General features: G+C 52.6%; 1 protein-coding gene across 3 annotated transcripts; it reads left to right on the top strand.

Moving 5' to 3' along the window:
* The first annotated feature begins 100 nt into the window (after positions 1-100).
* MAG (myelin associated glycoprotein) lies at positions 101-17,840 on the top strand. 3 transcript variants are annotated; one of them, XM_039850224.1, is made up of 12 exons: positions 101-644; positions 1,175-1,319; positions 6,390-6,458; positions 6,636-7,004; positions 8,254-8,550; positions 8,664-8,921; positions 9,684-9,944; positions 14,115-14,402; positions 14,753-14,849; positions 15,626-15,725; positions 16,690-16,829; positions 17,600-17,840. In XM_039850224.1, the coding sequence occupies exons 3-12, from the start codon at positions 6,413-6,415 to the stop codon at positions 17,802-17,804; spliced, it is 2,061 nt and encodes a 686-aa protein (XP_039706158.1). In that variant the 5' UTR covers positions 101-644; positions 1,175-1,319; positions 6,390-6,412; the 3' UTR covers positions 17,805-17,840. The 3 variants fall into 3 exon arrangements, with proteins under 3 accessions (XP_039706158.1, XP_039706160.1, XP_039706159.1); XM_039850226.1 differs by lacking the exon at positions 17,600-17,840 and adding an exon at positions 15,968-16,006 and having other exon boundaries at positions 101-1,319; positions 16,690-17,531; XM_039850225.1 differs by lacking the exon at positions 17,600-17,840 and having other exon boundaries at positions 101-1,319; positions 16,690-17,204.
* Positions 17,841-20,731: the final 2,891 nt, after the last annotated feature.

Here is a 20,731-nt window from a genome sequence, read left to right as displayed (position 1 = left end):
TATGCCACAGGCTTCTGGGCACCGCCTTGTTAGGACTGGTACTCAGTGGGGTGTGTATGGGGGGTTGCAAGGAAGCTTGGTAAAGGAATTTCATTTTCTATTCTCTAAGCCCCACTTTATAAGACCTAGAATGTATGTTGTAAAAGCAGAGAATGAAAACTAAACAAAGTTTGTTCTTGAAGTCTTCTTGAAATGGGTGACAAACTCAGATACCCAGCAAAAGTTCTCAAAGTTGGGTCTGGGGCTCCATGTAGGGCTCCATAGGTGGAAACAGCTAACATGTTACTTGTCTCTTTTACTCTCATTCTCACATGAGTATACAATGGAGTTTTCCAGAAGCTCTGTGATATGTAATGACATCATCACTCTGATGGCTAATTTCTAATACATTAAACAACTATACATGTATCACACTTAAATAAAAACAATTTTGAATCCTCAATAATTTTGTAGAAAGGGGTCCTGAGACCAACAAGCTTGAGAACTCCTGGCATTCCAGGCAGATGCGGTAAAGGAGTAGTGTGATGGACTTGTTTCGTAGGAGCATCTTAGGCTTCACTCTCTCACTCTGCACGTGAGACACATAGGAGAATACTGTTCACCTCCACAAGGAATTAAGGTCCCTGCCATTCTTCTTAAAAACGGTAACCTTCTCGACTTATCTGATCTCCCCACTTATGATAAAAAGATGCATTTCATTGTCTTCTTAGCCCACAAGAGTATGATGACAAAGGGCCTTGGCCATTTGGCATCAGTGTTGTGTATGGACAGGAAGTGGGGAGGCCCGGATCCCATCTAAAGAGGGCTCCCAGGGATGGTTGCCATGCTCAAAGCCAGGCCAACATGGTTAGAGCTTTTCAAAAGAAGGTAGCAATCCTTACTCTTGTGTGAAATTTTCTGATGTTTAAAATATTGGCAACTGTTTAAAAGAATTTGATTATTTTAGAATCAACTCTTTGAGCCAAACTAAACCCAACTGGGAGCCAGATCAGTCCAGTTATCCATCAACTTCCTGCCTCCTGCCTTCGAAGCCACAAGAGGCTCATCCTCTGGGAGCGATTTTCCTGAACAGAGACGGGGCAGGGAGCAGAAGGCAAGTTAGCCTAGCCTATTAGCTGTGCAATCTTGCAGGCATCTTCCACCCACCCAGACCCCGCCTCCTCTTCTGTAAAAGGACAGAAGTATCCCTACAGTTCTCAGCTGATTGGGCTGTTGACCTCTTCAGGAAGGGAAGAGTGTGAAATGGTTTTGGAAACTGTCGGTGCCTCATCAGTGTAAAGGATTAGTTATCTCGGATTCCTTCAATAAATCTTCAGGAGGTAAGAAACTTGAACTTGCTAATTACATTTAATGACACTAAGTACTCTTTGCTCATCTTAGCAAGTTCTCCAGGTGGTTCATCCTGGAGATGAGAGGCAGAGATACTCAAGCTTCAGGTGCACCACAATCTCCCCAGAATCTCCCCAAGGGATTGCAGATCAGATTGCCAGAGTTCCTGACTCGGCAGGTGGGGAGGTGGGGGTGGGGCTAGAACGTGCATTCCTAACAAGCTCCCAGGTGGTACTGATGGGGGTGGGGTGGGGCACACTTTGAGGATCCTGGCATGAAGCTGTCAGTTTTGGCTGAGGGCATCAAGTGCCACTTGGTTGGATCAGGCACCAGCTCCCACTCAAGAAAGCATTAAGCAAGTGGGCCTGAGGGCTTGATTCTTCTCTGAGGTGAGTTTTGCTTGTCTGTACAATATTTTAGATAAAATTTGGCTAATAACTAAAAAGCAATATATTTCACATACAAATCTGAAGTCTTGATGTTACGAGTTAAAGAATGGCTCCCTACCCCCAATTTATATGTTGAAGTCTTAACTCCCAGTACCTCAGATTGTGGCCTTATTTGGAGACAGGGGCCTTAGAGAATCCAATTAAAATGAGGTCATTAGGTTGGGTCCTAGTCCAATGGCACTGGTGTCCTTATGAAAAGGGGAAATTTGGACACAGAGACATGCACACAGGGAGAATGCTATGAACATGAAGGTTGCCATCTACAAGCCCAGGGGAGAGGCCCGGCCTAGATCCTTTCTTCACAGCCCTCAGAAGGAACCAAATGCCAACATTTTGACTTCAGGCTTCTAGCCTCCAGCACTATGAGACAATAAACTTTTTTAAGCCATTCAGTTTGTGGTACTTTGTCACCAAACTAACACCCCTGCTTTATCTGGAAGGATCAGGTAATCTGGCAGTGCTGGTAGCTGGATTACCTGAGTGGCACCTCTCCCCTTTAGGCAGACACATGCTCTCCAGTCCCTCAGCCTCTCATGCGGTCTGGAGACCCAAGTTTTCAGATTTCAGCGATAGTTGCCAGTGTTCTCTGTGGGATGTACTTGCCTGTTCACCCTTCCCCCAGAGACAGCCTTCGGTTCAAACTCAGAGGAGATGGACCCCCAAAACTATACACATGACCCCAAGAGAGTTGGTGCTGATGCTGAAGGTAGTGACATATGAGTACCCCAGGATCTTGGTGTCCACCCCCAAAGTCCAGGCACCAGGCCCCTCTCTTCTCCAGGACCCAGGCGTTCAAGCCCCACCCCACTCTCAATGGGCCTTTGTTTCTGACTGGGAAAGGCACGGGCAGAGTCTGACATCATGAAGCCTGAGGTGGGGATGGGACACCCCTTCCCCCTCCATCCAGCCTTCTCTGACTCCTCACTCCCTGGTCTGAGGGATTTCCCCTCACCCCCCCTACACACACACATACACACACCCCAGGTTCTCCCTTGGAAGAAAGGATCCTCCCCACTCCCTTCTCTCTCCACTGCTGTGTCCTACAGGAGGACAGAAGATGCCCCAGTGTGACTGAATAGCTCATAGTCAAACTACTACTACCCTTAATCACACCACTGCCGGGTGCCTGCCACCACCTTGTAGAGATCATGACCAATGGGAGGGGCTGGGGTGGCAGGAGGATCACTCTGGAATCTGCCCACAAAGGGTCCTCAGCCAGCTCAGGGTCAGCAGAGCCCTCGCTGAGCACCCTCTGTACACCAGGCTCTGTTCCAGGGAACACAAGGTGAACAAGACAGACAGACAGACATGAAAATGCTGCCCTCTGGGAGCTCTGGCCTGGAGGTTAAGGAGCTCATCGATAGTGCAGGTTGGCAGATGTGCCGAGGGCTGTGCACAAAGTGCAGCATTTAAGTGGAGGGGCTTGGCTTGGAGAGAAGGCAGGCAGGCTTCCAGAGAAAGTGGTATCCACTCAGTGGAAAGGATGAGCAGGCTGTGGCTAGGGCGGAGTGGGGTGTGGGATGAGGTAGGGGAGCTTTCCAGGAGGAAGGAGCCAGTGCAAAGCCTTCAGTCAGAAGGTGCCACAGAATATTGGATGGACACATTCATACATTCACTCTCGTTTGTGAAGTTTAACTCTGCCAGGAGTTGTTCTACAAGCAGGATAGATTGGGACTAAGCAGGCAAAGCCCTTGTCCTTATGGAGGTCATGTTCTCAAGGGAGGAGACAGTCAATACCTAAGGTCATTTCCGATGGCAAGAAGAGCCTAGAAGAAAATAGACCAGGATGTAGGCACCAAACATAATCGAGGGAAGTGTTTCTAAGAGAGGGCGGAGGTGACCTAAGCCGTGAGTGGCAAGGTCCTGTCTCCTCCCACCCGCACCAGCCTCTGTATCCTCCGGGAACCAGCATTAATTATACCTATCTTTGCCACCAAGATTCCCTGGAAATTGAGGACAGCGCCTTCTGTTTCTCAGTCTGAGATGTTCAGAGATATTAGAACGTCCTCCCAGGGACTCAGAACCAGGGTGCGTAGTGATGGGGGGGATCAAGTAAGGCAGCCAACCCCATCCCCTCCAGGAAGGAGATAGTAGAACCCAGGCATCAGGCTGCCCAGTTGAGCACTGGTGACAAGGGCCCTTTTGTACCCCCCTCCCCCAGGGACAGGGAGGAGCTGGGCCCTGGAGGCAGGCGGCCCCTGGCACCCGGTGGGGGGGGAGGGGAGTGGCCAGCAAGTGAGGGCCTAGACCCTGGGAGGCCAGGGGACTGTGAGCTGGGCCGAGGAGCAGAGGGTAGAAGCAGCATCCTGGTGAGTACGAAAGCCAAGAGGGGCCGTGGACAGGGTGGAAGCAGGAAGCCGGGGCTGAGAGGGCGGAGCAGGAGCACCTGAGGCACCTGCAAGGCAAGGATGGTCACTGTGACTGCCACTAATTTAGGATGAGGGAAGGTGTCCTTAGGACTTTGGGAATGGGCTGGGACCATGGTAGGACAGTGACACGGCTTTGGGAAGAAACCACAGAGAGAGGGAACCGAGGGCCCTGCTCAGCACCCTTGTGACAGTTCTGCAGGATCAGCTGCCCTGGGGCTCCCACGTGTGGGTCAGGGGGTGTGGAAGTGGCCTGGGTCCAGGTGAGGAGTGGGATGATGTCCAGGAGACCAGACACCTGCATCCTGCCCTCCGGGAGGGGGTGGGGGCATCTGGCTGTGAGTGAACAAGGTCTAGCACCTGGGTGTGTGTGTGTGTGTGTGCGCGCGCGCACACGCACACGCGGCGCACCTGCACACATGCACCTCCCCTGGGTGGGTCTTAATCTACATCACCGTTTTTTCATTGCACCCCACTAAGCAAACGTTTTAGACTTGTTTTTCCCAATCCTGCTCCCCCTATAATATTTACTACTATAGATATGCTTTACAAGTGTTTATTGACTGTGGCCCTGGAGAAAGTCACGAATCATTGTCATAGCTAAGACTTTTCTGGCCCCTACCTCAAGAACCAGTCAGTATTCACCTCCATTAACTATGCTTGGTCTACATGCTTGTTTCACATGTCTGCCCAGGCCCTGTGCCACCCGTACAGGTGCAAGGGTGGCATCTGCCCTGTGTCCATTAGAAAGTATCTGGGCAAGTCTGTCTGTAGCTACATCTCAGTGTGTGTGTGCAGGTCTGTATGTCTGTGAGTGTGGCATGCAGGCAAGTCCGCAAGCATGCTGGATGCCATGCCCATGGCAGTGCAGGTATGTTTCTGTGACTGTGTGTGTCAGCACATTCAGCAGGCATAGGGGTCTCAGTGCCTGTCCGTGTGTGCAGGGTCCTGACTGGGTGTACACGAGTCTCTATTGTGCAAGGCTGATCTTCGGGCTGGGTCTAAACCTATCACATTTCACAGCAGCATTTGCATGTGTCTGACTGTGCATGTGTCTGTGTCTGTGGGAAGAGGGTGGTGAAGGCCAGGAAAGGCAGTCCCTTGGAAACCCTAGCTCCAACCCTAAGGCGACCCACAGAGCAGCTGGGTGCCAGGGGCTCCCTACCTCCCAATCCCTGGTCCTTCCTGGCCCCGCGCAGAGTTCAGTCAGGAGTGTGTGACTCTTCTCTCATCCCACCTACTCCAGGAGCCCCCCAGGACATGGCACCCTCCCCCTGAGGGAACAGGGCCCTTTTGTGCTGGGCACTGGCCTCTGTTGAGGGTGGGGACAGCAGGGGCCGTCCGTGGGGTGGAAGCGGGCGGCAGGAATTCTCGCGGCATGTTGGGAATGCTGATGCTGTGAAACCCCGTCATTGATGGCGCTGGGTCCCTGCCTGCCCACCCCCAGTCCTCACCCCACTCACACAACCCCCCCACCTTCCTCCATCTCCCGCGCCAATGCTCTTCAACTCCCTTTTCCTTTCCCACAGTTCTCCATGGCAGTTTGTTGGAGGTGACCCTATGTAGAGTAGCTCCCAGGCTGAGTGGGAGGGTCCCCAATATCAATGGCAGCCTTGCAACAGGCCACAACTCCTAGTAGATGCTGCAAGAGGGGGCCAGGGGGCCTCAGGCCCTGCCCCCTTGCACCTGTCTGACTCTTGTCCCAAGTTGGCTGGCTGACCACTTCAAGTGGGACCAGAAGATATTTGCAACTCAGGGAGACTGAGGTGAGGGGCAGGGTTCCTTCCTCCTAGCTCCCCCTTCTTTTTGCTACTGATCCAGGCTTGGCTCTGTCCTTACTTTCTGGGGATCCCCAAGGGCACAATGGTGATGAAGATCATTATCAATATATCACTACCACGTAGAGACAGGACAGTTGAGTGATTAAGTCTATAAACCTGGAGCCAAGTAGATAGAGCTTGAACCTTGTTGTCACTGTGTGGCCATGGGCAAGTTACTTAATCTCTCTGGACTTCAGCTATAAAATGAAGATAATCATTATACCTCCTGCAAAGGGATCAGATGAATTAATACGAGAGAGTAAAGCTCTGAGGCCTGGTACGTGGTCAATGCCATATCAATGTTTGTAATTATAAATATTAAAGCAGCAGCAGCTACCATCCGAACAGTCCCCTTCCTGAAGCTTTAATAGAAGCTTCCCTTTCCACTTACCCTGGCCTTTGACCCTCTGCTCTCCCTTTTCCAGCTGACGCTCACCTGCTGTACAAAATGATATTCCTTACGGCACTGCCTCTGTTTTGGATTATGATTGCAGGTAATGGCTGGGGGTGGGGAGGGTGGGGCTGGGGATCCTAGAGCCTTGGCCCCAAGCAGTCTGGGGATGTTTCTGTGGGTCCCTGGATACCTCAATCTGGCAGAAGGTGATGGGAGTGGGGGGTGGGTGATTCGAAAGGACATGTCCCTCAACCTCAGCTGTCATGATCTCCCACAGCCTCTCGAGGGGGTCACTGGGGTGCCTGGATGCCCTCGTCCATCTCAGCCTTTGAGGGCACATGTGTCTCCATCCCCTGTCGCTTCGACTTTCCTGACGAGCTGCGGCCTGCTGTCGTGCATGGTGTCTGGTACTTCAATAGCCCCTACCCAAAAAATTACCCACCAGTGGTCTTCAAGTCACGCACCCAAGTCGTCCACGAGAGCTTCCAGGGCCGCAGCCGCCTCCTGGGGGATCTGGGCCTGCGCAACTGTACCCTCCTGCTCAGCAACCTCAGCCCTGAGTTGGGCGGCAAGTATTACTTCCGCGGGGACCTAGGGGGCTACAACCAGTATACCTTCTCCGAGCACAGCATCCTGGACATCATCAGTGAGTACCCCAGAGGTTGCACGGGGGGTGGTGCTGGGGCAGAGCTGAGGCAGGCAGGAAGTCCTCCCCAGCACCTTTCCAGAAAGGTATCCCCAGCACAGATCCAGGGGCTGGTTGGTTTGGCTGGGAGGTGCAAAGCTCAGTGCCCACAGGGATCAGGCAGATGACAGAAATGAGTAAAGCAGGGCTCCAAACGGATTTATTGCCCCCAGAGGAAGAAGAGTGTTCTTACTCTTCTAGAAACACCTGAGAAAAAGGCAGTGGGGCCCAGGGACGAGGGGTAAGGCCTCTAGATCCCTGCATTCGCTGGGCAGCTATGGGCAAGTTACTTAACTTCTCTGTAAACTGGGGATAAGAGCAGCACTTAAATATCAGTGAGTGAATGGTTGTCAAGTGCTCAGCGCGGTGCCTGGCACATAGTACCCAGCTTCAGCTAACCGGTGCTGGGTGAGAATACAGGGCCATTGCTGTCAGGCAGTCTGACTTTTCAAAAGAAGCCAGATCGTGTATTTTCCTATGATCTCCTAATTCTTAAACATTAGCTGCTGATTAAGTTTTTTTTTTTTTTTTTTAATTTCTAAGTTTAGGACAAATAAAATGCAGCTCTGGGCCAGATTTGGCAATCAGAGTAGAGGCCGTTGCCTGATTTCAGGCATTCCCACTGCCTAGTTTCTGAGAGGCTGTACTGCCTGGAGCTCTTGGATTCAGGCTCCCCAGTAACATCGAGTTTATACGAGGAGCCAGACTACAGCCCTGATGCAGAAAGAGACACCCCCCACCCCCCCACACACACTCACATCTATAGGTGGAAGGTAAAAAAACAAACAAACCAGAAAACAAACAAACAAATAAACAAAACAATGGGGAGGAGAGACGTTTCTTAAGGAATAAGCTGTAGTGTCAAGAAATGATGAAGCCACAGCAACAGGATCTGAAGCTCAGTTTTACCAGGTACTAGCTATGGCCCAGTTTCTTCAACTGCAGGATGAGTAAAGTAATATTATTCACCTGCTAGAATGGCTGGAAGGGCCAGCAAGTTCAACACTGTAAAGTACCCAGACTACTATACTGTTATTTTCATTACTGTTACAACCGTGGTTGGATTTATGCAGGGTTTCTGGGTGAAGGGTAACCAGGAGGTTGTAGGGAATTCTGTATCTGAGGGGAGGAAACCAGGTACCAGGATTGGAGTCAGGCAAAGTAGGGATGTCTGCTTCCTCAACCCTCCTTCTCCCCCGCCTAACCATAGACACCCCCAACATCGTGGTCCCCCTAGAGGTGGTGGCAGGCATGGAAGTGGAAGTCAGCTGCATGGTGCCTGACAACTGCCCAGAGCTGCGCCCAGAGCTGAGCTGGCTGGGCCACGATGGACTAGGGGAGCCCGCTGTGCTGGGTCGGCTGCGCGAGGACGAGGGCACCTGGGTACAGGTGTCGCTGCTACACTTCGTGCCCACTAGGGAGGCCAACGGCCACCGGCTGGGCTGCCAGGCCTCCTTCCCCAACACCACCCTGCAGTTCGAGGGCTACGCCAGCCTGGACGTCAAGTGTGAGCCTGGGTGCGGGCAGGGGGGCGGGGGCGGGGCGGGGCCGACAAAGTTCGGTGCCGGGGGCGGGGCCTGCGGCACCAGCCCGCTGACCCCTCAGTGTCGCCGGCCTCAGACCCCCCGGTGATTGTGGAGATGAACTCCTCGGTGGAGGCCATAGAGGGCTCTCACGTCAGCCTGCTCTGTGGGGCTGACAGCAACCCGCCGCCGCTGCTGACCTGGATGCGGGATGGCACGGTGCTCCGGGAGGCCGTGACCGAGAGCCTGTTCCTGGAGCTGGACGAGGTGACCCCCAGGGAGGACGGCGTCTACGCGTGCCTGGCAGAGAATGCTTATGGCCAGGACAACCGCACCGTGGGGCTCAGCGTCATGTGTGAGTGGCCGCCCTGTGCGCACACACGCCCCACACTGGCCCCGGCGAGGGGGCCGGTCAGACAGGATTCTTAGCTAGGAATCCAGCAGAGGTCGTTCATTCACAAATACTTATTGAGACAAAACGCCAGGGCCAGGGATAATAATAATGACAGCTACAGCCAACATTTACTCAGCAGTTTCTGAGCATTTTACACAAATGCTCTTCCTTCCCCCAGGCATCCCGGAGGCTGACTCCTCCCACCTCCTCCCACTCTTCATGGAAGCCTTCCCTCACCATCCTAGTTTAAACTGTAACCACCGGATTTCCCATTCCTCCGTCTATTTTTCTCCAAAGCACTTACCTCATCTTGCCAATGACATATTTTATTTACTTAAATAGCATCTACCCACATTGGCAGGGATCTTTACCTTGTTCTGGCTAGAACAGTGCCTGTCAGTTATGTTCTCAGTGACCCCTGTAAACTTGGAACTATCATTAAGCCTATTTTCCAGATGAGAAAAATGAGGCCCAGAGAGATTAAGACATGGGTCCACACACAGCTGGCATGGGGTCGAGCCGGAATTCAAACACAGGCACTCTGGCTGCAGAGCCCCTGTTCTTGTAAACAGGGCAGCCAGGCCTGGAGTTAACCCAGCCATCCTGAGCCAGTGTGCTTGGGTTGGGGTGTCGGGGTCATATTTAGGGGTGGGAGTTAGCTGACAGAAAAGGCACCTCCTGGCTTTTGACCACCCGCCCACTGTCCTGCCCCCCCCCTCCCAGATGCACCCTGGAAGCCTACGGTGAACGGGACAGTGGTGGCTGTGGAGGGGGAGACGGTCTCCATCTTGTGCTCCACACAGAGCAACCCGGATCCTATTCTCACCATCTTCAAGGAGAAGCAGATCCTGGGCACGGTCATCTATGAGAGTGAGCTGCAGTTGGAGCTGCCTGCTGTCACACCTGAGGATGACGGAGAGTACTGGTGTGTGGCTGAGAACCAGTATGGCCAGAGGGCCACTGCCTTCAACCTATCCGTGGAGTGTGAGTATTCTCCCTCCTCTCTGCCCCTGCTGAGAGCTGAATGGACTTTGTGTCCCCTCCACCCTGAAGTAGATGGTTCAGTGGGGGACACGTGAGTTACTGGGAGGTACCCACATATCCCAACCAAGGGTTAGTTTTGCGCCATCAGATGAGGATGGGGAAGGCAGGGAATCAGAATCCAGAACAAGAAAATACAATTCCCACCTGAAAATACTGTGTCCCCACATCCTGGAGTATGCTTTTGACCAAAGACATTCATATCCTGTGGCCACAGCCCCTTTGGATTAACTAAAATAATAACAATGACATCTGACCCTTGCGGAGCATCGCTATGTATCAGGCACATTGGAAGCACTGTACAGGGACCCACTTATTTCATTCTCATGACATGCCTATAAGGGAGATTCTATTACTGTCCCTAGTTTCCAGATAAGGAAACTGAGGCCCAGAGAGGTTATGCCATTCGCCCAAGGTCACACAGCTAGAAAAATGACAGAATTTGAGTTTCAAATGCAGGTGGTCTGGTTCTACTCCTCTGTCCTGCCCAAAGTTGACCTCATCCTGCATTATTACATCATTAAGCAGTTGATTATGTGCAAAGGGCTGTGTGGCTCTTTGGGAGGTGGAGGATAGAACCAAGAGGACATCAAGCTTCTTAACAGATACAGTATAGCCAGAGAGATTAAATGGATGCACATAAAAAGCTAAGAGCTTTAGAAATAAAACTCATCATTCCATTGCCTGCCAGCACCTCTTCTGACCTCCTCTCTCTGGAAAGCACCACCAACATCCCTACCCCTACCCTGGCCACCATTCTGGGTCATAGCTCCTAAGTCACAGTCTTGACTCCTCCTCCTCCAGCAACTCCCTCTGGAATGTTACCTCCGTATTTCCATTTCTCTGGCTTCCTCCTTGGCTCCAACCTGACCTCTGGCACTAGTCTCCAAACTTCACGACTCTTCACCTCAATTATTTTACCTACAATGGTCCCCAACCACATGAGTTTGCCAGAAGGTTTGAGCACCGTCCATACTCAATACTCTGTATGTACAGTGATAATCAGTACACAGTAGCTACAGGTTAGATTATTCCTGGAGGGTCATCTTCCACAGCAAAGCCATGGCTTCTCCGCTGCTAACCTTTCATCTTTGGCCTCATTCCTCCTGGTTTCTGCTTGCTTCCAATAATGCTCATGGCATGTGGGCTGTGCAGTACTCTGCCTTCTCCATATGTGCCCTCCAGGGCCCAGTTTCCCGCTTCTGCTGTACCCTATTCTCTGTCACACCCTAAGCCAGTGGTCCTTAAATGTGAGTCAGAACCCCCTGAGAATCTGATGGCAGCCTCTGAACCTACACACAATACCATCTCACATACATTGTCAGTCACAGACTCTCCCGCATAATAAGAGGAGGGGCAGCAAACAGTCATTAAGGGCCTATTCTGGGTCATGATTATGTCCTCTATAGGTGTTATTTTGCGGAGCCCTTGTGGCCACCCTGTGGAGCAGGTGTTATCATTATCCCTTAACTGAGGAGAAATGAAGGTCAAAATTTCCCTGCCCCACCCCAGCCGCGTAGCTAGGAAGGTTGGTCAGTGCCCGGATTCATCTGGACTCCTGTTTGCCCCAGCTGTTAAACCTCTGGCTATTTCACCACCCCCGCAGCCTTTGGCACCCAAGGGTTCACTTAATCTGGCTTGTTTTAAAAACAAACAAACAAACAAACAAACGAATGAATGAACAGATTTGGAGTGTAAGGCCTTAGATCCACTGGTGTTGAGGACCAGCTATGACTCACCCCCTGGCCCCGCCTGCTGAGCCCCTCATGCTTCGCCAAGGCCTGTGGCATAGTGCTTTCCTTCTGGGAGTGCAGCCTCAGGCTGCTGGGAAGAGCCGTCCCTCTCAGCCCCGCTCTGTCCCTGAAGTTTTTGTCCCCTAGTACCTGGCTTTAGTACTCACTGACAATGGTGAGCTTTCCTGGTGCGGGGTGCCCTGTCTTCCCGCTGACCCCAGGGCCCAGTATGGTGTGGGCAATGCAGGCGGCTCTCACCCTTACAGAGCACTCGTGACATGAGGGGATAAGTCTGAGCCCTTTGCATGTATTGACCTATTTCATTCTCGCAACAATGTGATAGGGGGAGGGTGCTGTTCTTCACCGGGTTAAGGGAAGGAAACTAAGGTGTTACTGTGTCGAGTACCCAACAGAACTGAACTAACGTAGGTCAAGATACCAGCTCTGTCTCTGTCTTGCTGCATGATCCCAGCAAGTGTCTTCACCTTTACTGAGCCTAAATTCTCCCCTCTGAAAACGGATGTGATAGCAGTATCTTACTTCAAAGATGGGAGTGAAGACTAAAGAAATTACAGTGAGAACCCACAGCACCTGACACATCCTGTGTGTTCTGTAAGTCTTAGATATCCTCATCATTTCTCACTTATCTTTCCTTTGGACTCCAGGCTGGATATCCACCCTGTACTCTGCTGCCAAAGCTTTGCTCATGTGCTCCCTCTGCTGGAATGGTTCTATTCATCTAATCATAAGTCTTTGGATGGATGTTCATTTAAGCCTTTATAGCGCACTCATGTGCCTATCTTTGGAGTCCCCCATGGCCCCTTGTGAGTTAAGGACCATTACTGCTGTTTGTATAGATGAGAACTCCATCTTGGAGGCCCAGGGAAGCTGAGGTTTGATGGGGGCCACCAGCCAGTAGATGGCAGCACTTGGGATTTGTCTAGTGTCAATCAGGGTTTCATAGGTCTCCCAGGCTGCTTGCAAAGCCGCGAAGATGCGGAGCACATGTGGGCAGGGTGTCTGCATTCCCACAGCATCTAGGACAGACATTGTCACCAGAGCACCAGTGGCACAGTCTTGAATGAAAGGGCTTTAAAAAATGTAATCACTGTCAGTTCAGGTTTGTCGTTATTGATTTACTCTGCAGTGTGTTAATTCGTTAACACTACAGAAAGCATGGTGCATGTCTGCCTAAACAGAATTTAGGGTATATAACTTTTAGTTTACTAGACTTATATACATGTACACATTGAGGTCTCCATTAGAATCATCTCTATTGCAAGTACATCTGGTCACATGACTCTCTGGCCCATCACTGTTGCCTGAATATTCTTTTTGGTTGGAAATTGAAAATAGGTGGGGTGGGTGAGCTGAGGGTCAATTGCCTGTGTGGAAGTGGGTTCTGGTCAGAACTGAGAACCAGAGCTCAGTCTAGAGTGAACAGATGGGCGCGCTGGACTCTCCAGGAGGAAAAGAGAATGTAGTTTTAAAAGCAACGTTCAAGGTTCTTATTATAATTTCATATTTTGGAAAATGAAGGAAAAATATTGTACCTATGTCATTTTTTAAATACAAAAGCTCGACCCAATGATCCTGGGTGGAGGGTGGTGTTTCGTGCTAGTGGTGATGGGGACTCCCGTGATGGAGGGAAGGTTAGGGTACAAAGGGGGCTCTCGGAGTAAGCAGGGGTGTCTGCAGGATGGCCGAAAGGGGGGCAGGCAGAATTCAGTAGCTCACTCCACAAGCCTTCCCAGAGCTCTGCTATGTGAAACACACATTTTAAGTGTGGGAGACAGAGTGGAGAGAACGAGAGCCTGTCTTGATGGAAAAGAGAGCTCAGCCGTATCGATATACGACGTGGGTAGGGATGAGTGCTGGGAAGAAAACCGAACGGGACAGGGGGTGAATGTTAGTGAAGTGAGGTGCAGTTTACATGGGAAGAGAGGGGTTCTGAGTATCTGAGTAGAACCTTCACGGAGCAAGGGAGTGAGTTGGGGAGGTATCTCCAGGGAGCGTTCCAGGCTGAGGGTAAGGCTCCATGCGCTTGAGCCACAGCAAGGAGGCCAGTGTGACTGAAAAGGAACGAGACTTTCAAGGTGAGAAAAGGAGCACAGTGTGGCTAGGTCCCACAGGGTCTTGCAGACCAAGGCAAAGAAGTTGGATTTTATTCTAAGTGACACGGAGCAGTTGGAGGAGAGGGTCGAGCATGACTGATATTTGTCTTCCAAGGTGAACAAAGTTAGAGAAGGAGTAAGAGACAGTGCAAAGGAGAAAATGCAGCTCATCTCTGAGACAGTTTCCACCCTGATCTTGGCCCTCAGCGCAGGAGGCCCAGCCTTGGGTTGTCTGCAGCCCACTCAGTCTTGACCTTGCCCTGCAGTTGCCCCTGTGATCCTCCTGGAGTCCCACTGTGCAGCAGCCAGAGACACAGTGCAGTGCCTGTGCGTGGTGAAATCCAACCCGGAGCCCTCCGTGGCCTTCGAGCTGCCCTCACGCAACGTGACCGTGAACGAGACGGAGCGGGAGTTTGTGTACTCAGAGCGCAGTGGTCTCCTGCTCACCAGCATCCTGACACTGCGGGGCCAGGCCCAAGCTCCGCCGCGGGTCATCTGCACCTCCCGCAACCTCTACGGCACCAAGAGCCTGGAGCTACCCTTCCAGGGAGCGCGTGAGTGGTGTGGCCTGGGGCTGGGAGCCACGGGGACAGAGAGGCTCCTCTTGGATCCGGACTCTCCTCCCCAAGGCTGACAGACCGTCAGCAACTGAGCATGGGTCAGACCGCGCAGGTCAATCAAGTGGTAAAGAGGCCCTTCTGGTCAGTAAGGAGAGGCTGCTCTGAGTTTGCCCGAACTGTACCGGCCCCTCCCCAGGCCCTCCAGGCTAGTCAGTCAGGGCAAAGATATGCCATCTGTGCAGATATTTTTACTCTCACTCCTGACCCTGCCCATCTCCTAAGAACCCAGGGGTCCTCACTCCCATTAGCAGCCCTGAGGGCACCTGGGTCTTCTCTGTTCTCAGATCGCCTGATGTGGGCCAAGATTGGGCCTGTGGGAGCTGTGGTCGCCTTTGCCATCCTAATTGCCATTGTCTGCTACATCACCCAGACGCGCAGAAAGTGAGTGCCCACCAGGGCTGACCTGGGAGTGGGGAATCTCCAACATTTGGGGGCGGGCTGAAGGATGAGCAAGGGATGGCAGCCCTGTATGTATGTGGGAGGGAGGATTCTGCTCTGAGAATGTTCAGCAGAATAGAACAGAGAGGGCTCCCACTAACATGAGCCACTGCCAGTCAGCATGTACCAGTGCCTGGGCCAAGCATTTTCCACCAATCATTATCCATTTCCCCACGTTCTCTGCTGTGACCTTCTGCCCTCCAGCAGTGTGATGAGGAAAGCCAGTTCCCCCTGGCTTGGAGCTACAGTATCAGTCACAGTTGTTCCAGAAGCTGCAATGATTTTACGCACCTGTGGCAACAACAGATGCTCCCCAGCTCTAAACCACACCCACCTGCCACAATTATGCTGCTATTTTTATTCCTTCTGGCTCTCTTGGAAATGAATTAATCTCTCTGCTCCACATCCTGGCAGCGAGAGGGACAGACAGACCTGGAGCATATGAGGAGAACCCAGAGAAGCCAGTCCGGGGTCCTGAAAAGTGTCAGAGACCAGGGCCTAGGTGGCTCATCCTCAGTCACAAAGCAGGGGAAGGATGGGCAGTGGTGGACAGGAAGAGGTTGGTCATTCGAAGAGCCCATCTGCCCAATCTTAGAGAGACAGGTGGGAGCAACTCTGGGGTCTAGTGGGCCAAACTCCAAAGGTAGACGGAGGTGTAGAAAGGGAGGTGGGAGGGAGGCCTGAGAGTCCCACTGGGGCTGCTGTGTCCTGCCCTGCAGAAAGAATGTGACAGAGAGCCCCAGCTTCTCATCAGGGGACAATCCCCCAGTCCTGTTCAGCAGCGACTTCCGCATCTCTGGGGCACCGGAGAAGTATGAGGTGAGGGCCAGAGTCCTGAGGCTCTAGGCTAGTTGGAAAACTTGAATGTCAGGGACAAGGGCATGGGAGGGGTCTGGGGGGCCACGGGGCAGAGGGAAAGGGAGAAAACGTGGAGGGCTGGCTGGGGCTTAGGCCGGGAGCGGTGCTCAGGCTGAGGCTGCGAAGGGGGCTGTGGGGCCTGGGTCCAAGGGAAGCCCTCGCCTCCCCACCTGGGTCTATGACTGCATTTCCTTCTCCAATAGTCCAGAGAGGTCTCTACCCTGGAATGAGCGCCCCAGGAGGTAGGTCCCGGAGGCCTCAGTGTGCTCGCCTCTGGGCCCTCGGTGGGCCTTGGGGCTGGCATGCATGTGTGTGCGTCCTCGTCAGGCGTCCAGGATGGTCCCCTGTTAAGTTTGCCCTGCCCAGCACTCCTGTCCCATTGCTGCTCCCTTTTGTCTGTCTGTGGTCACTGTCCTGTGTGTGTGTCCAAAGACACATGTGGGGGTGGGAGTGTGGATGGAAAGCATGAGGGGGAAGCCACAGTCACAGCTGCAGGATCACCCAGATCGAGGGGGGACAATAACAGATCCAAATGTAAGGGAAAGACTTACAGAGCCAGGCATGTACAAACATTTGGAGAGGTGGGATCCCGACCAGGTGCCTTTAATCTGGGAAGGTGTTATGGATTGAGCTGTGTGCCCCACAAATTGCTATGCTGAAGAAGCCTTCCTGGAGACATCGAATTCGTAGGCAACTTTCAGGCTTAGCGATGAGGAGGGTGTTGGCGAAGGTGGGTCAGTGTGGGCAAAGGCCCTGAATTGGGACCTGGGGACACGGGGGGCTCATTGGGCTGGTGGTGTTTGAGAGGAGGTTCACATGGAGCTTTGGGACTCAACTGTGAAGCTGCGAGGCTGCAAGCCACTCCAGCCTTTACATCTGGAAAAGGTGGAACAAAACCCTTCTAATGGGTTGGTTCCCTTCATAGAGTGAGAGGCGCCTGGGATCTGAGAGGAGGCTGCTGGGCCTTCGTGGGGAGCCCCCGGAGCTGGCCCTGAGCTATTCTCACTCGGACCTGGGAAAACGACCCACCAAGGACAGCTACACCCTGACAGAGGAGCTGGCCGAGTATGCTGAAATCCGCGTCAAGTGAGGGAGCTGGGGGCAGCCTATGTGGCCACCATCCCATCAGGACCCTTGCTGGCCCCCACTGGCTGCAGGCTCCCTTCCTCTCAAAAGTAGTGGGGATGGGGGCAGGAAAGGGATGGGGCAGGTGACAGTGAGGTACTAGGGGCCTGGCCTCTCCTTCCCAGCTGCCCTGAGCCCTGCCAGCACTGCACCCCCACAGTGTGGCTCCCCTCTAACCTCCTTCAGCCTCGTCTGTCTGGAGGGGAGTTCCGTCTGTTCGTGTTATTTATTGCTACCCCCTGCCTGGTCTCCTGCCCCACACCTGGCCCCGAGGCCTGTACCGAAGGGACATGAAATAAATGCCCCAAAGCCAAATACCTGTCTAGATCCTGATGATTTCTGAGTCCTTGGGGGAGCCTGCCATCCCCTGCCTGCCCTCTGCTCCGCCCTGTGTAGGGGCAAGGGCCCAGGGATCCTAGCCATTCAGTTCCCACTCCGAGGTAGCAGCTGTGGCTGGGTCTGTCCTACAGCATGCCGGGTTTGACTTCTGGGTCATTTCACATAACAGCTCTTATTCCTGCCTCTGCCAAAGTCAGAGTGACTGATAGTGCTGGGCTCGCACTCGCCCACCACAGTTCACTGAAAGAGATGGTCGCTGCCCCTTCTGAAGGGGCGCAGGCTCCCTATTTTCCACAGTCCCCACCATTCACTGTTGTCCCCTCCCTGGATGGCTTTGCTCATTCACTGACATTTCCTCCTGTGCCCTGCAGGTCAGGGGCAACCCCAGAACTCGATGCTCATGAGCTTGTGTTGGTCCGACCGCCATTCCTCATGTTCATGCTGCACTCTGCAGCTTCCATCTTCCAACTTCAATCCATTTGGTTCAGGAAACATTACCTAGGCACCAGCTGTGCACTGAGCCCCTTCAGGAAGCTCAGGCCATCCTGGGAAGGAAGACCCAGGATGGCCCGATGAAGACGAGAACGCTGGGGCTCAGAGCTAGGAAATGGTGTGGCCATGCTCTGGACTCAGTTCTTTTTTTGTAATACTTGTCAGGAATTTAAAGAGGGCTAAGTGGTATTAATAACCAATGGTTGTTGAGCGCTTACTCTGTGCCACCTGATTTTACTCGATTTACATTAATTCATCTCCATTTACCTTCCCTAACAACTATGACAATGGTTCTCAAAGTAGGTCCCTGCACCAGCAGCGACAGCATCACCTGGGCTTTTGTTAGGAAGGTAAATTCTCAGGCCCACCAAGGCCACGGGAATAGAAAACTGGGGCCCAGCACTCTGTGTTTTGATGGGGCCTTCAGTTACTTCCAATGAGCTGACATTTGAGACCGTGGAGGAGCGGAGGAGCAGAGAGGCTAAATCATGTCTATGGAGTCCCCCAGCTGGTAACTGCAGCCTTGATTGGAACCCAGAGCCCTGGCTCTGCAGCCCATGCTCTTACCACTGTACTGCACTGCCACCTCGGCCGGGAGCCTGCAGGGCCTGCAGGTGCTAGGGAGCAGTTAGAAGAGAGTGGCTGGGCTCGGGCAATGCAGGTGGTTTCCGAGGAAGGCGGCTTTCCCCTGGTTTTCGTAGAAGGTAAGGGATACAACAGAGGCCAAAGGCAAGATCTAGAGGCAGGAATAAATAAGCCATGTTGGGAGGGAAGGTGACGAGGCTGTTTTGTCCCCATGAAGAGAAAGGAAGAGGTATGGTGGTAGCAGGCTGTGAGCAGTGGGGAGGGGCCCCTGCCCTAGCCCTTTTCCCCCAGAGCTGGCAGTCTTGCAGGGAGAAGGACCTTAAATAAGTAACCTCGCATCTAATGCCTAACTGCCACTCCTGACGCCTGCTCCCAAGGGAATTTCTTTAAGGCAAAGAACAGAAGTGTGCCTGAGGGTCTCAGGGGTCAGGGGTCCCTGTGGAAGGGAACACCCTGAGTGAAGGCCCCAAGTGGGAATGTGTTTGGCAAAATTCCAGGAGCTGAACCGAGGCCGGGTGGTGCGAGACTAGACAGAGAATAGTAGGGGCTTCACGGCAGCCACAGTGGAAGTTTCCACCAACTCTCCTGCACACGCAATGGCCCCGCCCTGGCACACCTGTCCCCTGACGACAGACCCTGGCTCCAGCAGGTCTGGCCTGATAGGAATGCCCCTAAGGACTTCGCCCTGAGGACCAGAGCAATGTCAATAGTGAGGGACTCAGAGTAACCCTGTGCTACCCAAAGTGCCACCTGAGCACCATGCCAGACAACCAGGTGATCTTAGGAGGGGAGAGGAGTGACTGTTCTGGTAATATTTATGTTTCACTTAATGTGTATCAGAACAAAAGGAAACAAGCATACCAAATAGGTGATTTTTTTTTTTGGATAAAAACTGAGGGTGAGGCTAAGTTTTTTTTAAAAAAATCAATCAAGTGAATCGATTTAAAGAAATGTATGAAATAAAAATATTTCAGGTGGTTCACAGAGAGGACAAAAGTCCTGCAGGTCATAGGCAAACCTCTAAAGATTGGGAAAAAATGAAGTGCTTTGATACAAAGACCATCGCTTAGGAGGGACTAACAGTCAGTGATAACACGCAAACAGAGCCGGAATTCATGTGTCACCCCACCCAGTTCCTGGACACCATTTCCCCAGCCAGAATTCCTCTGTTCTGACACGTATTTATTGAGCACCTGCGGTATGCCAGGACTATGCTGGGCCCTGGGGACACTGCAGAGACTCAGAAGAAACACTCTCTGACCTCACAAAGCTGACATTTTGTGGAAGAGACAATCAGATAAACAAATGTTGGTCAGATAGGACAGAGTATGCTGTGCAAGGCTGCCGTTTCAGAAAGCGGTCATCTGAGTAGAGATGAGAAGGAAGTCAGGGAAGGAGCTCTGAAGATTTCTAGGGAATATGGGTTCAGGGAAAGCCAAGATCAGGTGCAAAGGCCTGTGGTGGGGATGTACTTGTTATGTTCATGGAACGAGAAGGAAAGCAATGTGCCTGGAGTGGAGTGAGGGAGCCCGAGTGGTTGCCCAAGGGAGCCTGATTACAGAGGGCCTTGTAGGCAACTGTCTGGACTTAGGCTTTTCCTCTGCATAAACTGGGGAGATGCTGGAGCATTATACACAGGGGCTTGAGGTTTCAAAGGCCTCACTGGCAGCTGCGTGGACAATGGGCACAAGTGGAGGGCTTAGGAGGCCCTCCTAAGGGGAGGGCTTAGGAGGCCATGGCAGCAGTCCAAGAGAGAGGAAGTGGAGATGATGAGGAAGTGGAGGGGACGGGAACAGGACTTGTTCTGGAGGAGGAACCAATGGGATTTCTTAATGCTGGACTCCTCTTGAGAGAGGAGTCCAAGATGACTGGCCACTTCCTAGATGCTGAAGAAAGAGGGAGGAATACGTTCAGTGAACACACACATGCTCCACTCTGGCCATGTTCAAGGTCAGGAAAGGCTGATGGCACCCCTTCCTTGGGAAATTCTAAGCTGAACAAGAGTCAGAATCTATGACACAGTTACTCGGAGAGATGGGAACAGATGCACAGGATGAGGTCTACCTAGGCTGGACTAGAGGTGAGCAGGTCTCATGTCCCACCTGTTGGGAGGGATAAGCCACCCACCACAAGAGGGAGGACTTCAGGCACCAGGCCAGGGTCAGGATAACACAGACCTCCTTGTCCCTCCTGTCCCACCCACCTGCCAGGTCACTCCAGGCTGAGACCAAGATAATCCGTCTCCCCCTACCCTGTCCTGAGGACTATGCCTAGGGGCAGGCAGCTCCCTCCTTCTCAATGATGAAAGGGCTCCAGGTCTGTGCTGATTACTCCAAAGTTCCTTCCCCTGGACTGGGATTGGGAACTCACAGCATTGCTGTAGCAAAGCTCCAAGCCTCCTTCTTCCCCACCCTCCTCACTCTCAA

Source organism: Pteropus medius, unplaced genomic scaffold, assembly GCF_902729225.1.
Source record: "Pteropus medius unplaced genomic scaffold, Ma_sr-lr_union100, whole genome shotgun sequence".
NCBI lineage: Eukaryota > Metazoa > Chordata > Mammalia > Chiroptera > Pteropodidae > Pteropus > Pteropus medius.
The sequence above is the reverse complement of the archived record's forward strand: the minus strand, read 5'-3'. Positions and strand labels throughout refer to the sequence as shown.

Excerpts from the sequence above, each read along its gene's own strand:
- MAG (XM_039850224.1), top strand. The coding sequence starts at position 6,413 with ATGATATTCCTTACGGCACTGCCTCTGTTTTGGATTATGATTGCAG. Across the intron at positions 6,459-6,635 it reads GTTTTGGATTATGATTGCAG|CCTCTCGAGGGGGTCACTGG; the intron begins GTAATGGCTGGG and ends GATCTCCCACAG. Across the intron at positions 14,403-14,752 it reads GCTACCCTTCCAGGGAGCGC|ATCGCCTGATGTGGGCCAAG; the intron begins GTGAGTGGTGTG and ends CTCTGTTCTCAG.